The 15,729-nt window shown below is 44.5% G+C and overlaps 1 protein-coding gene across 1 annotated transcript; it reads right to left on the reverse strand.

Annotated features, from left to right (window-relative positions):
• Positions 1-167: 167 nt before the first annotated feature.
• Positions 168-5,434, reverse strand: LOC142767181 (uncharacterized). The gene is made up of 6 exons (XM_075868402.1): positions 5,357-5,434; positions 4,912-5,145; positions 4,776-4,825; positions 4,608-4,713; positions 3,676-3,746; positions 168-1,073 (listed from the first exon to the last, which is right to left on the reverse strand). The coding sequence occupies exons 1-6, from the start codon at positions 5,432-5,434 to the stop codon at positions 1,046-1,048; spliced, it is 567 nt and encodes a 188-aa protein (XP_075724517.1). The 3' UTR covers positions 168-1,045.
• Positions 5,435-15,729: the final 10,295 nt, after the last annotated feature.

Genomic DNA, 15,729 nt, shown 5'->3' on the forward strand with positions numbered 1-15,729 from the left:
TATATATAAAACTTCTTTAGTGACTGTTATAACCGATATTTTGTCATACCCAGGTTAGTTAGAGAGGTGCGAGTAGTGCCATTTGTAGAAAATAACTAGGTAGCTATAAAAAACAAAATGGACTCTTTAAAGCATGATAGGGACCCACCTTCAACAGTGCCCCAGAGATCTTTACCAGGTCTCAAGCAGAGACCGTCATGCACCTACGTGAGAAAATGAACGAGTAAGAATTGACAGTGCACTGGCACACAAACTTGAAGGACTGACTGTTATAGAGCAATTTTGTAACACTATTTTTTCATCAATACAAGGGTATATGGGCGGCACGAGACAAAACGGGCAATGCTCGAAAAATGACTAGCCTTTATTTCAAGTTGGCAGCAACAGGAAACATGATTACTTACAATTTGAATATTATTAGGCATTTATATCAGATAATAAAGATAATGACTACGAGAATACTTGTCGAAGATACTGGAAATTCCGACCACCTCGTGTTCTTTAACATGACTTGAAGACAGTAATTTGATCACTAATTTGCAGAATTGAACTATAGATTTCGCATTAATATACGCAGACTTAAACACTACAGACAACTACGCAAGTCAACGAGAAAGCGAGATAAAAATAGAAACCGTACCTGAATCGTTCGAGGCACGGCCATGGCGTGCCAAATGGAGTCGACGCTGACCGACATTTGACAGGCCGAGACGACAGTTGAGGGTGCCACAGTGCATTCACGAAAGCCGCATTTCGCACCAGGAAGGAAACTGGCACGGATCGATGACCGGCAGCGCAACAGCAACCTGAAAAGGTCTTACCCTCACGACAGAAGCTCCTTAACAACTAGCTACATTCCCATCTGCCCAACGGTTGCTGACCCTGGAGCTTCCGTCATGGGAGAAGACAGACTCCTAAACCTTGTTAGAGGGTTTACCTGACAATGATGCCGATGTTGAAGCTCGCTGTAACGATGATGCTTGCAGGGGGTCCCCAAGAAGTTGCTGGCGATGAAACTTCTTGAACATGGGCTCATTTTCAGTTGCTAGTTCCGGCAGCGGGAATGCTTAGAGCTGCAAGGACAATAAGAACAGTGGTTACCGATAAAGTTTTATAAATTGCACGCGATATGTTTACAATGTCCTGCAGTAGGAGCTTCGCATTCTGTGCTACAAAAAATTTAAGTAAACAAATCTTTTGCTACTGCACGAGACGACACAGGCAGTCTATTTACTCACAGCCTAATCGTGTGAGAGTGGGTGTGCAAACAATGATCAGAGAACACACATACGGTTCATCTTGCTTTGCCCTCTTCTGCACTAGTGATTTCAGCCTCATCATTTTTCGGAATAAATTCTTGACAACTCGAGTGCTTTTACTTGAAAGCGTAATGGCTGGTATAACAAAATTTTGCATAACAATGAATACTGTGAAGTAAAAGTATGGGGATTGAAATTCACAACTAGGAATCACCACTGCCAACTCTCTTAGTAAAGCTCGTTGGAAATAATTACAAACAAAATGATTGAGCTTGTCACAAACAATGTTTGCCACAAGAGTGGAAGTTAGTTGGCCATTCACAAATGTACATAAATGTGCCACTTCGTAAGCATGGTCACGAACATTAGTAAACCAGTTACCTAAAAATTTTTAAATTCCGATTTGTTCGCACATGCCATCTTCAAGTGAATTATAGCAATACGGCAGGTTTGGTCTGTTCTTTGAGATTCATGTTTAACGAGCTTAAGGGGGAAAAATGAGTGATGTGTGCCTTTCCCTTTGTCCTTGCCTAGAATTTCGCAGTAAGCAGTGAAACGGCAGTGTTCTATCACAAAAGCATTGGACAAAATTTAAAGGTGAAATACTAATTCATAAAATTTTAATGTGACCTATATATCGCACCCATAATCCAAGTGTTCACAGCACAATTTACTACCTTTTAAGATTGCTGAGTGAGCTGCAATTAATTGAATATATTTTTGCCCCAATTGGCTTGATTTAGAAAGTAGCACTGAATTTTAAGATTTAAAAAGGGATTGACAACTGGTCTAAAAATATTGTACCACCTGGGCATTAGCGGTGTTCATGTAAAATATGATGTTTAAATACATATTATGCGACGGGTAAAGTCACGAATTTGCCCTTAATTGGCGACATGTAAATAATGACTATTCAAGCAAGGTTAAAAAAGATGAACTAAAACGATTCCAAGTCAGAAAATACTGGTCGCAAGCGCATCACTACAGCTAGTATGCCAATGGTATCCCTTTCCTAGATCTAGTAGTCTAAAAATTACTGTCAGAAGCAAGGGGAAACTTTGCTTTAGTAATTCCAAAGGCGCGTACAAGACTCTCTACCAAAAGCACAATAGAGAAAAGTGAAGATACAGCACCGTCTTTTCACACTAATTATATACAAACTATCAGTTAAGTACCATGTTAAACACACAGCTCAACTAAGAAGGCACAGTCGAGGCCAATACGTGTTACAATTTTTTGCCTATGGCAAAGTGTCACCAATAAAGCAATGCATTGCAAGCAGAATCATTCGTTAAACAAACACCTTAGATCACTGGTATTGTGTAAACAAGTGTAAAGATGTCTGCCAGTAACGCTGAAGCTTATGAGAAAACTAGCGATAGGTTGATTTGTGAACTATTATTATAGGTTGAACTGATATTAGAACTAATGATAGGTTGATTTGTGAACTCTGTTGTAAGAAATGAAACTGCGCAGGTCATGCTATCAGAATATAATCAGTGCAACCAGGTGGAGCGACGAAGTTAAATATGGATGCACAAAACAGTCTGCTAGCACACGTAAGGGTGAATTGTAGGAAATATCTGTGAACCCTCACTGCTGCACCGGACACGACACAAGCTTACGAACACAACGCATAGACTTGCCACAATATCTCCTGTAGCTCCAAAACCTACTGCTGTCTTGGCAGAAAAAAAAAATTGAATGCAGGTGAAGTGAAAGTACTATTGCGCAGCGTAGTCTTGTGCAGAGCTAGCTATTCTCGCCATTTCACCATTTTTCTCCAGTGATAACTTGTATTCACCGTGTTATGTTGCTCACGACACGAAGCACGCCAACACTAAGCAGAAACTTCGAGCTGTACTCAATAGCACCACGCAAGCCTCCCTGGTAAGCAACTCGTTCCATTGTTTACTACCTTCCCACCAGGAAGAGGCACTAACGCTAAGCTCGTGTGCGTAAAGTCGACCAAAAGCCTGCATGCATCGATATCAGAATAATCTGTACTAGATAAGACTGACAGAACTACAGAAAGTCAGCGCCCAGCCTGTCGATCTATCCCTCACTCGCCAAATATCGTCTTTTCCTATAATAATACACTAAACAGGCATATTAGGTACACATGCTTTTGCCTAGCAATTCAACGTCTTCGAAGAGCTAGATTTTCTTAATGTTCTGGATACCTCTCACATAAGAGAATATGTGCATTTACCATAGCTGGAAAGGAACCATAGATGTTGCGTCTTAGCTCACGTCAGCGCAGCGCCCCAGCTGCTATGTCACTGTGGTAGCTGTTTGGTCTAACAAACTGACATGTTATGGTAGCCTTTTCAGAGAACAATTGCTGCAATTAAATCTACCAGCAGCGAGATTCTTTTGGTAAATATAGCTTTCGAAGACATGAGAAAGTGCTTACTTAAGGAAGCGCCACGAGGATGCCCGCCAGGCGATCTTCTGACCCAGGGTGTGTGAGACAAGGTAGTGCTCCTTGGGAGAAGCCAATAACCTCATTAATGAACTCGTTCAGTGAACTCACTAAGACATTGAATTCATTATGGGCATTGCACACAATGGGACGCAAGTTGCGTTTTGCCGGTTCATTTGTATAGTGGACAAGATTGAGATTGAATTTTCATAGCCGACCTAGGTGATGGGCATATGAAAATGCTGGGTATACAAATATGTACGCAAGGAAAGTAAAGACATTTCAGATTTTGACACTACCCAATGAAATATTACTTTCGGTATCACGGTCTTTATTTGCTGCGCAAGACTGCAGCCAACGAATTCAATGAGAGCGCAACATAAGAAAATTAAGCCTGCTTAACGTAAACACTGCCAAAGCGTATGCCAATTTAAGCACAACTGAATAAGGCCACGAGGAGCATTTGTTACCTCCGTAGCGCACCTGCGAGTAAACCGACAAAGCAAGCCACTCATTTTTCAAGTACGCTAACAGACCATAACAAAGAAAAGGATAGGCAAATTAACATATCTTAAGAACTACCACATGCACCCACGCGGGCTTAAATTGCTTACTAGCTGCCACGCTCGTTTAAATTGCAAAGCCCCACGTGGCACCCACACATTGAAACAATTAACGAAATGCGCCAAACAGAGCCACGGCCATAGTAACCACAACATAGCCCAAGTTCTAGCTATATCAACGCAACGAGTGAGACGCCACATCTCTATACGCGTGCTACGGATGGTGGCACCCTTTCCAGGATTCCGCATTAACCCTTCAGAGAACCCTGGATGAGATTAAGAAAGCTTGAAGCAAAGCGGCCCTTCGCACTTACTATGTTTGCACTATTCTACGCATGAGAATAGTAAAGCCATGCTCACTCGATGCAGTGCCGGTAGCACGTCCGCCAGAGACTCCGTCGACGATGGTGCGGAAGATGCGAAGGAGTGGCGCGGGGCGCGCGAGTACGTACGTCGTTCAGCGCTCCTGGAACGAAAGCAAAACTTGTTAGAACATGAGAGTTCACGCGTAAATATATGCAGACTCACAAGTAACGCTTGAGCGCGAAGCCATGGCCGGTAGACGAGCCAAGGAAATGCTAAAAAAGAAAATAAAGTAGGGCAAGGGTTACCATAACAAAAGAAACACTCAGAACAGGAGTGAACGGTTATAGGGTTAACTTACCTGCACTCCGCCCAGAGTTGGCCCCCGACGCGACGTGCAGACGAAGTGCTTGAACCGCTTCGCATTCGCACTCCAGTCTTCAACAAGCCGGCAAGCCGAACCGGCCGGCCACGTGTCACGGCCCGCGACAACCACGTGTTTACGTACCAGAAAACACTGGCACGAAATAATGGCAGCGCTGGCTTCACGGGCCGTCCAGTTCGTCACGTGCAATAATCCCGAGGACACAAAAAGCTACCTGTCTTACCTGCCTAACTAACCGCGAGCTGAGCCTACCCGCCTGTGTCCCCGGGAATATTGACCATGAAGTAGCGACGTGTTCAAGGAACCCGCCCGCTAAAGTTACACGCAACCTAGCCTTAAACACTTGAACTAAGCTATTAGCGAGTGATGTTCGATGAACACGCCCCCACCCCCCGCCGGCTTGTCACATTATGAAACTCACCAATTCGATGCCGAAGACGAAGCTCGCAGTGGTCCTCAATGGAATCCTGGCGACGTGGTTTCTGGTGCGTGGTTTCATACGTCCAGGTAAAGTCCATAAACGCGAAATAAAAAGCTGAGACGCGACTCGTACGTACTGCTACTATCGCGCGCCCCGCGCCCTAACATCACGGAAATCGCCATTCCATGGCGCCGAAAAACTGCTGTCTGCAAAATGCGCAGCATGACGAGCAGCCAGAGAAAAATTGAGGCCATCCGCCCGTGTGCAACTTCGCCATTCGCGCATGCGTTGTTGCAGTCAGAAGTGATATCGCCATTACGTCACGATATCGTTCGTCGCCGTCTTATCGGCGAGATCTGCGCCCGCCGTATACTGCGGAGCAACGAAATTGAAGAAAAAGATGTACACAAACAGAACATAAGGATGGCGCTTGATAGGCAGGCTCGGAATGATGCCTAAACTGCTGAGCTGAAGTGGCTTTAAGCTGAAGCGGCCCGGAACGCTTCCATGCGACCACGTTGTCGCATACATCTAATTCCGCTCTCGAACTGCAACCCTGTATTACCGGCATGGCTTGTCATTATGCGACGAACATGAGCAAATAATTTAACTGTAGTTATATGTGCCATTGTTTGCATAACTGTTGTCACGCCATCGTTTTCTTGAATCTGTTGCAACAAGAAAGCATGTTCCGTTGTGTGCGTGTTTGTGTTCCTTTAACTCGCACCTCTCAAATCCGCCGCTGGGGAACATTACTACAGCGATCTGTTGATGTGCTGCAAAGTCACGCGTTCGACCCTGGCTGAGACGGTCACGTTTCAATAACGGCGAAACGTCGGAGTCCTGCGTACTGTGCGAAGCCGGTGAACTTAAAACACCAATGGTATATAATTTCCGGAGCCCTCGGCAAGAACCTGTCCCATAATCATAAGGTGGTTTGGGCCCGTACAACCAAAGATATGTATAGTTTGAGGCATGTCTCAATGCTCCCGGAAATATATTAAGTGTGTTATGGACGAAAAGAAAAGGAAGAAAAAAGGGGGAGGGGTGGCAGCGTTTCACACTTCGCATGACTCGTATAATGGCTCTTAACAGCTGCTTTAAGCTGAAGCACATCTCTTATTTGGCCTATTTGGAACATATCAATCTTGTACACGTGGACACAGAAGAGGGAGGCACACAAACGGGAGAAATCTAATAACTGGTTTATTTTTAGAAAACATTCACCGAATGACCCTCAGATCTGCGCAATTCGGTCAAAGATTTGAACTGCGCACATAACAACTTGCGATCACAATCTCATTGAACAGCAGACCCTTCGCTGACTTATTGAACAACAGGCACCGTTCGGTTGCCTTATTAGCGCTCCTGTCTGTTGTTAATGGGCTTGTAATCGTAAGTTGTCATGTGCGCAGTTCAAATGTTTTTTCGGTGACCAGATTGCTAATATCTGAGAGTTATTACGTGAATTTTTTCAAAAAAATAAACCATATGGTAGATTGCGCCCGTTTGTGTGCGTGCCTCTTCCGTGTCCCCGTGTGCCTACGCAAAGATTTCAACAGTGACCACTGGATGCAAAGAGGCCGTGGCATGTCGCTCCGGGCGAGAAGGTCATTGCACTCTTGTGGCGAATTTCAAAATAAGTAAACAAAGGTCTTCTGGAAGGTCTTAGGTATAGTGCGGTCTGACACTAGATGTTTGGTTTGATCAACAACGGCGCCATGTCTGGAAGGTCTTAGGTATAGTGCTACAGTGGTCTTCTGGAAGGTGTTAGGTATAGTGCGATCTGACACTAGATGTTTGGTTTGATCAACAACGGCGCCATGTCTGATGGGATAAGAATATATACGAAAAATAATTATAATGGGGCCCTGCAAGAAAGCGGATCTCGGGCTCCTATATACAAGGAAGTCAAGCACGACGGCCATGTTGTGGGCTTGCTGACCTGGAGTGTGTCGGCCCGGTGCAGACTGGGAATCGCAGCCACCCATCTGTCTGAGACAGCATCGGGGTTAACGCTTGTGCACTTCACCTCACACGCCTGGAGCACCCCCAGAGTATGCGCTTGAGTGTATAGCGTCACTTTCTTTGCATATGCAAAGCTTTCATATGCTTTTTTGCATGTGCTTTCTTTGCGCGTGGCATTGGGTTAGTGTCTCAGGGATATATCATAACTGATAAGGCTCGACGCCCTAAAAGGTCACGATGGGATTATGACAGGTGCCGTAATGGATCGCGTTTCAAAACTTTCGATGACTGGGGTTGTTTGATGTGCACCTAAATCTAAGAACATGGGCATCGAGAATTTCCGCCTCCACCGAAAATGCGGCCGTCGCGGATGGGATTCGATCCCGCGACCTTCATTCGGCGACGGATTCCGGCGTCGGAGTCGCTGGTTGTGAACGAAAAATCGTCTTGCCCGTGACTGAAAAATCGAGAAAGATGCAAATAAAATAACAATACCCTGGACCGAGTGAGTATCGACGCTGGGCCGCCTGCTTAACGAGCGTTTTTCTACCACACAGTCACGTCTCTGCGTGGAAATGCAGTGAAAATAACTTTCATGCTTTACAAACATGCGCGGGGCCTGTATACAAGCTTCAAAAAACAACGTGTAATACCGCAGTGATATTGCTAGGAGCAAGAGTGCATTGTTATCGGGCGTCAGAACATGGGCATGCCATACAGTCTTCGTGATTTAAAGCCGGCCACCTACTGCAAAAGGCACGCACGTTAATTAATTGTGTCCTGAGCAAGTAAGCAAACATTTCACGCCATTTCACGCGCATAACTGCTCCTGATTTAAAGCATGATATTATTACGTAAAATCAGCTAAGAGGTTGAAGTGCGCCCCATAGGGACAGAATATCGCGTTAAACTCGTAAAAAGATTTTAGGCGAGGCTTAAGGATTCCCCGATATTTTTCTAACAGTGAGGCCGTTTAGCGAATTGTCACTTGCGAGTCGATTCATACAAGTGTCGTAATCGTAAACAGGTGTGTTCCACCGAAATAAATCCTACCGCTCACGACAGGTCCGCTAAAAAGGAAGGCAACAGTCGGCTCATCAATAAATGGTCGCGAAGCAACGTCGCTGTACAGACACGATGTCCTTGTAGACACCGTATGCCATTATTGTACACTGTCGTTCTTTATGAAAGGGAACACACGAACGCGTGGCCTGCGCTCTGCGGTGGCTGCCTACAGCACCATCAACCGGTAGCAAAAGAAAACACGTTCGCTTTGAACGTCATCTATGGCCAAGCAAGATAACGAGTTATGGCCGGTAGACAAGCGCTGCTGTATTACGTTCCCTGATCGCCAGCGCGGCGAGCGATATCAGGCGATTACTGCAGCTTGCGCCGTGGACGCGAACAACGTTTGTGGTGGTGGGGTCATAGAGAAACATACTTACATAAAGAGCAGACACTCCCGTAAGGCCCTGCGGCCCAGCTAGGGCACTGCTATCCGTGCGCACAGGTAATACATTACAGTGCACACAGGGAATACATTACAGTACATCTAGACCACATAAATGTGCCTCTTTGTGCAAAACAAATGCAGAAAGACAACACTTTCTTGTCATACTTTACTGTTTTTTGTTGTAAGGCATTAAATGTCCTCAGTGGCACATGATGTAGAACAGATTTGTAAAATTGCACAAATTGATAAAATTTCTTCTTTGAAAAAAAATGATGCCAAGCTTGGGTATTCAATCTCATCTTGAGGAGGCTATTACGTGTCTTAACAAAATAGTAAAGACGAGGATTGGTGCGCCATCTAGCGGTTGGTCAGACCCTGTCTTGCTGGGCCGTGAAAAGGCTCCAGTGGCCACTCTTTATATATTAGGTATCTTTATGGTGGGGTAATGGTAGTAGTGCGGTGAAGAAAGGAAAAAAAAGACGCTTATTTCTGCAGCCCTTAAGGGAGCCTGGCAGTGGACTACGCACTGCAGGCGGGAGCAGAGAAAGAGTGCAATTCAGCAGCGCTTGTCTATACCGGCCATAACTCGTTATCATTTCTTTTTTCGGCAACAGATGACGCTGAAAGCGAACGTGGTTCCTTTTGCTGTCGGTTGATGGCGCTGTAGGCCACCGCCGCATTAAGGCCTTACCACCGCATTGCCGTGCACAGTGCGTGTGGAGAGGAAGAAGAAACTGCCGAACACTTGATCATGTTCTGTAAAGGGCTTCACCCTATAGTTCAGGATGATGGCGCAGAGTTTTTCAAAGCACTGGGGTTTAGGGACCGGGAGGGCAAAATAGACTTTTAAGTGGGTAGACTTAACTAGAAGGAGGTTATCTGATTGGTGGCTAAAGTCAAGGCACGAGTGAAAATTAAACTATTCACTGCAAAGTACGAATCCTCAAACTCACTTTTTAAAGAAAAAAAATAAATCTAGTTTTTGGTTCATTAAGTATTACGGCTTGGTGGCGCTAGCCACCACCCGATCTAAAGGGTACAGCCATATCCATCCATCCAGCCAGCCAGCATAGAGATACTGTATATGCTACCTTTAGGCAGCTAAAGGTAGCATATACAGTAACTCTACCTTCACAGAGCGCAGGCCACACGTTTGCGTGTTCCCTTTCATAAAATACTACAGTGTGTACACACACGATGTCAAATTGTTTGTCACGTACTGCGTGCCAATAAACTTTTCGAAACACTAAATTCTGTGCGAATTTTCACTGAGTATGACAGCAGGTCTCTGGCACGTATGTGCTATGTGGGCGTATTTTGTATTTATGGTTTTAACCTGATATTGGGTTTTTTTCCCCCACAGAGCTTTTTCTCTCCAAGAATAAAATTGTAGGAAGCTCCACGGCACGACGAGACGATGTTCTTTCGTCTTGCGACGACCTTATCGCAGAAGCCTGCTCAATCCCAAATGGACGACTAATTACTCCTACCGTGGGCGCACACGCGAGCACCTGTTCGATAATTACGCCCTTATAGACGGCTGGTGCAGCCGAGAACACGGCCGGAGGCGTACTTCGCGTTGCGACACAGACCTGACAACGACGGAGGTCTTGCCACGTGAAAGTGCTGCACCGCCGAGTAGAAGGGAAAGGGTTCGAGTGCTGTGTCTGCGACGTATGTGTCAGATTCTTTTTCGCTTTATTTCATGTTATCTTCTTCTTGTACTGGTTCTTACAGTTCGTGCTTAGGTGGTATCACTAAAAGTGAGCATCATCGCTAATGGTAAATGCTGACGATAGATACCGTGCAATGTCGTTGATACGGTTCCGCATAATGCGTTTTACGGCAAGATGTATTTTTTTTTGCTCTCTTTCTTCTCGACCAAAGTATTTTGAATATATCGCCACATATTTGCCTGAAATAGGATAATACGACCACGAAAGAGGATCTTGATCGATATACCTATAAGTCATAAGTTTATTCTTCTGTACACCTTTTTTTTTAACTTTTCAGAAGAATTTACTTCCTGACATTGAAAAGAAAATCTGCTTCCATGTTGCTCAATAGGAGTGAGGTGCCTGCTTCTGTCTCGAAAGCCCTGGCTTTATGACTGTTCATAAATTTGGTGAATGAATGAATGAGTGAATGAATGAATGAATGAAAGAAAGAATGAATGAATGAAAGAAGGAAAGAAAGAATGAATGGGTGAATGAATGAATTAATAACGGGGTACGCATCTTTTCCTTATTTTAACCACATTAGTTGGTATCATTTTTGCCTAATAAAGTTTATTTTCCAATTTTCATAGAAAATGTGTCATCGAGATTGTACGTATATGTGTACAATCGGTGTCATGTGTTTAGATGCCACTATAGGTTCGAGAAAACAAAGTTTTTCGACAAGAATTGTTTATATTCTGTCGAACTGCGCAGTGAATGTTGCTAGCGTGCTTTAGAAAACGCCGGTAAAATCAAGAGATGGGTATACCTGCTGAAGCGCCACCGATCGATATTCAGCTTCTTGCGTCACCTATTGTCTCGAAACTTTCCCAACGTCCGCTTGTCCCATAGGCCACAGAGTTAACAATGTAGCAGGCTGTACTGATCATACGTTGCAGCCTACTGTTTCGGTTGCATATTGTTGGAAATTTAAATTAAGTTTTGAATGCGCAATTTTTTTAGAAAGCTCCACGAGAAAACTGTTAATTCATCCCTCTGTCATGCGAGACGAATCACTTTAAAGAAACAATCCAAAATGAAATTTATCGGTAGGGTCACGTTTCGAACCACTGAGGTGCTGCTCGAATACATTGCTCCAAAGGCGCGTGCCTTATTTACTGGGAAGGAAGGAAGGAAAACAGGGGGAAAATAACGACAGGGAGGTTAACCAGCCTATAGGCAGCCGGTTTGCTACCCTGCGCATGGGAGAGGGATGGGGGAGATGAAAGATAGAGGGCCCTCTACTTACTGGGAATCGTCAAATGCAAATACATGTGACCCGTGCTTTTTTTTTTGTCTAAGGCGTTACAAAAGAAATTTAAAACTCCTTGTCAAGGTTTCGTATAAGTATTTCGTAGCGACGCGAAAACCGCCAGCTTTCGTATATAGGAGAGAAAAAAAGTTCTGTCTTCTGAAAGTTCAATGCCAAAAAAACACACGCGCCTTGACGGTCATGACATGCGCCTTAAAGTTACCATAAAGGCTGTATACGTTTCAGCAACACTTAACCGATTCCGAAAAAAGATTCGGCGTGCAATTTTGAACAACAGAGCCGTTAAAGTTAGCCTTATAGTTTGTATGGTCAGCAGGTATGTGTCGTGTGACCTACGCGCAAACTGTCGTCATAAATGAGTATGAACCGCAGATATTGGCCAAGTCCGATTGCTCAGAAAAACGTAAAGGTAACAGCCTATCAAATGACTGCAAATCGACGGTGGTGGGCCGATGATCTGTTCTAATCTCTTCTTACATTACAGGGTGCTCAGCTGCGCACCCGTGCTCTCAGAAGCTAATGTGCTCTCAAGATTAAAGGAAAAAGTTGCGTGAGAAATTGAGGAAGCGTTTTTTTTTTTATTGACAGATGAGGCGACACATGCGTAGCGAGGCCTTCTACATCGCGATTCATGCCACTGAGATAGATTACTTGAGCGCCTGCCACTAATCCAATTTATTGCTTGTCAATGTGACTCGTGACTGCGACTTTGTTCGCGTATATATATGTGTGCGCTTTTCATATAAAAGCAGTTGATAGTATGCGCTTGACCTTGTATCGTCTTGGCTTTTGCGTTAAGTCTACACCAAAGAAAATCCCGAATACGTACAACGAGAGATTGTTAGGCAACGGTGAAGGCAACGGTGACCGCGAGGAGACCCCGAAGTGATAGACGACCAGGACGTGCCCGTAGGTTAATGTGAGGTGTGAACATATGGTTTCGACGTGAGCTTCTGTCTCTGATGTCCGTGACTGTCTGTGGTTATCTCGAACCCCCTGTGCGCCGAGATTGAACCCAGAAACAGCCTAACGTCACCTGACTAAAGTCTACCAACGACCTATAGAAGCAGCCGAACTACTGTTTCTAAACGACCTATAGCTTTGCTGTTTAAATCCTTGCGCGGCCAAATGAAAGCTTTGTTTTGTTTTCTTTTACTTTTGCTTCTTGTTGCACAATGTTAGCGTTCACCACTCGCAGTCACGCCCCTAAAACAAAACAGGGACAGTTCCACTGTTGATTGATTGATTGATTGATTGATTGATTGATTGATATGTGGGGTTCAACGTCCCAAAACCACTATATGATTATGAGAGACGCCGTAGTGGAGAGCTCCGGAAATTTCGACCACCTGGGGTTCTTTAACGTGACAGTTCCACTGTTCCTCTTGCAGCTTCTCAGAAGGACTATCAACAGCAAAAGTTTGCAAGACCGTTGGCTCCACAACAAATGCAAATTTCTCCTATATCAGGGCTTAATGCTTGTAATCAAGCTGGTGACTGTATAGGTCTAAATGCCAAGTGCAGTATGAAACATTTATTTCGAAATGTCATCTCCAAACAAAGCGGGAATCCAGTTTTGTTGAATATTTCGCGTCCCACAAACTTAAGCTGTTGGGAGTATGTCCCCGTTTTTTTGGGCTCACTTGTTCGGGCTTCAAGTGCGATTCGCCTGCTTTTCCACTCGACGCTTTCCTGGTTTGGGGAACACTGAAACGTAAGCAACTGCTAAACGAAGTTCGCCCCGTGTAAAAAGCTACCCACTGTCAAAGGTCATGAGGTTTATCTCACTGATTCGTGCCTTACGCGCTCGAACGACGTACCGCCCACAGCGACTGTGGAATCCAACCCACGACTTATACGCCGATCGTCCGAGCTCTCAGTTCACTTAACCATCACAGACGGCTATAGTGCTTCTCAAACGCTGCACACATTTAGCTGGAAAGTACTCGAGATTGCGTGGTTGGCACTGTGCCCTTGTTTGAGACTTAATTTGTTTCCTTCTCCTCTCTTAGCCCTGTCGAAGGAACGATTAACGACTCTGTCGGACACCTGGGAGAGGCGACAACATCCACGCTAGTATACAGTCGGTCTTTAGGGTGTCTGGCTCTATACTCCTCCTTGTGCGTACCCGACGACACTTTCCCCGGCAGGCTGCCATATTTGTGCCGTCTGCTTCATCGATTATGTGTCGCAATGCCGCATGGGGTGCTCCAGACAATGACGTCATAATGTGCGTTAAACTCATGGCCGTGCTAAACGTTGTTCGTCTGTTCAGAGTTTTGTCATGTCTTGATCGATTGCAGTCTGAAATGCCACTCGGAGCTTTACAGACGTAGCCACCCTCTGCTCGTCTGTAATACCAGATGCTTGTACGTTTGTGATAACCTAAGAATCAGAAGACATATGAAATGCACATATGTTAAATAACTGCCATGCTACCCTACACTAGGAAATCGGATCGAGAAGTTTTAAAGAGTTATACAAAATGCAGAGAGATGGGCACACACATACCATCACAGTCATCACAGTCACACCCCTACTCCACGGTCCGTAGCCACCTGCTTAGGTATGTTGTTTGGGAAACGTCCATAGTGCCTGCGTCACCTTCATATGTGGTAACTTCTCAAAACGGCATTCTATATTATAGTTGCTGCCGACCTAAAACTGCAGTGAGACTGGTACAGCTGTCCGAATAAACGATGAATGATACAGATGTGCCAGCCAATTTGGCTTGGTCATTTCTGTGTAGTCAAGGCCATCTCAGCACAATACCAGTTGGTCTTACGACGTAAATTCAACTTTGTATAGCTGGTTTTAGCTACCAACTTGAACGTCCTGGCAAATTTTTACGGCATGTTTGAGCCTTAACCACAGACAATAGATAATGTTTAATCTAGAAACAATGAACTGTTTAGTTTCCGAACGAGCTCAGTGTCAGTAATATCAGTGCAACAACACCTACAGGCTGCTTCGAATCTTCTACACAGAACGCGACGTGATGACAAAATCATTTTGAGGCTTGCCGAGCTAAAGGCGTCGTGCGATAATGCGACACACCGTAGCGACTGATTTCGCCCTAATTTTGACCAACTGGGGCTTGTTTAGCAGCGTGCATATTCCGGCCAGATGATAATCCATTATTTCTCCTTTAGCGCAAATGTGCTTCTAAAACAAAGAAGAAAGAAAATCCAATAAGTGCTTGTATGCGTCACATTCTTTTCGTTCATTGTTCTACATATATTTTTTTCCACTGAAGTAGAAGACATCCATAACGAGCACCTAAATGTAACTACATGGGTGTCACCTGAACACCACCCTCGCCAAAATGCAGCCGCTGTCGCCAGTAATCAAGCCTATACGTCCTTGAGCTTAGCATCGCGGCACCGTATACCTCCTTAATTAACCTGGATATTTCGAAGGTGAAGTATGCAAAATGTCAAAATGTTTTCTTTAGGAGTTCAGCGAGCCCATCAGTCTGGTAAGTGCGATACAACGTACCTTATGTCAGCCAGTTGCACTTGGTACCAGAAAGTTTGCAAGGCATAATTTTAAAGAAAAGAAGCTTAATGTCCCCCGTAGCCCTTGACACATTGTAACCTTACATCTTAAACGTGGCAATTCGTAAAATTTGAATTTTTTTACACCTTGAAACAGACCAGCAGTTAACTTTTGTTGACAAAAACCTTTTACGATAAGCTTTTAAGGTAGACTACGCTCTTTATTTAATTTTTTCCAAGGCACCATGGCCTTGGGTAGTACGGAATACGGGCTGGACTTTTATTCTGGACCCTCAAATTCTACTGAAACTGTAAATTTCATCTTATGAGCATCAATAATCAAAGAGGGAGTTGTAATATACCCGATTCACTAGCTCGTGGTAGTGTGGAGCTGTACTTCCTTGATCTTGGCAGGCTGATATGCTATCTAAACCACTTGAGCAAAAATAAAACGGCCTCTATCA

Source organism: Rhipicephalus microplus, chromosome 7, assembly GCF_043290135.1.
Source record: "Rhipicephalus microplus isolate Deutch F79 chromosome 7, USDA_Rmic, whole genome shotgun sequence".
Taxonomy (NCBI): Eukaryota; Metazoa; Arthropoda; class Arachnida; order Ixodida; family Ixodidae; genus Rhipicephalus; species Rhipicephalus microplus.

Coding starts and splice junctions, on each gene's coding strand:
- LOC142767181 (XM_075868402.1), bottom strand. CDS start 5,434: ATGAAACCACGCACCAGAAACCACGTCGCCAGGATTCCATTGAGGACC. Junction 5,146..5,356: donor TCGTCTTCGGCATCGAATTG/GTGAGTTTCATA, acceptor TAAGACAGGTAG/CTTTTTGTGTCCTCGGGATT. Junction 4,826..4,911: donor CAACTCTGGGCGGAGTGCAG/GTAAGTTAACCC, acceptor TTTCTTTTTTAG/CATTTCCTTGGCTCGTCTAC.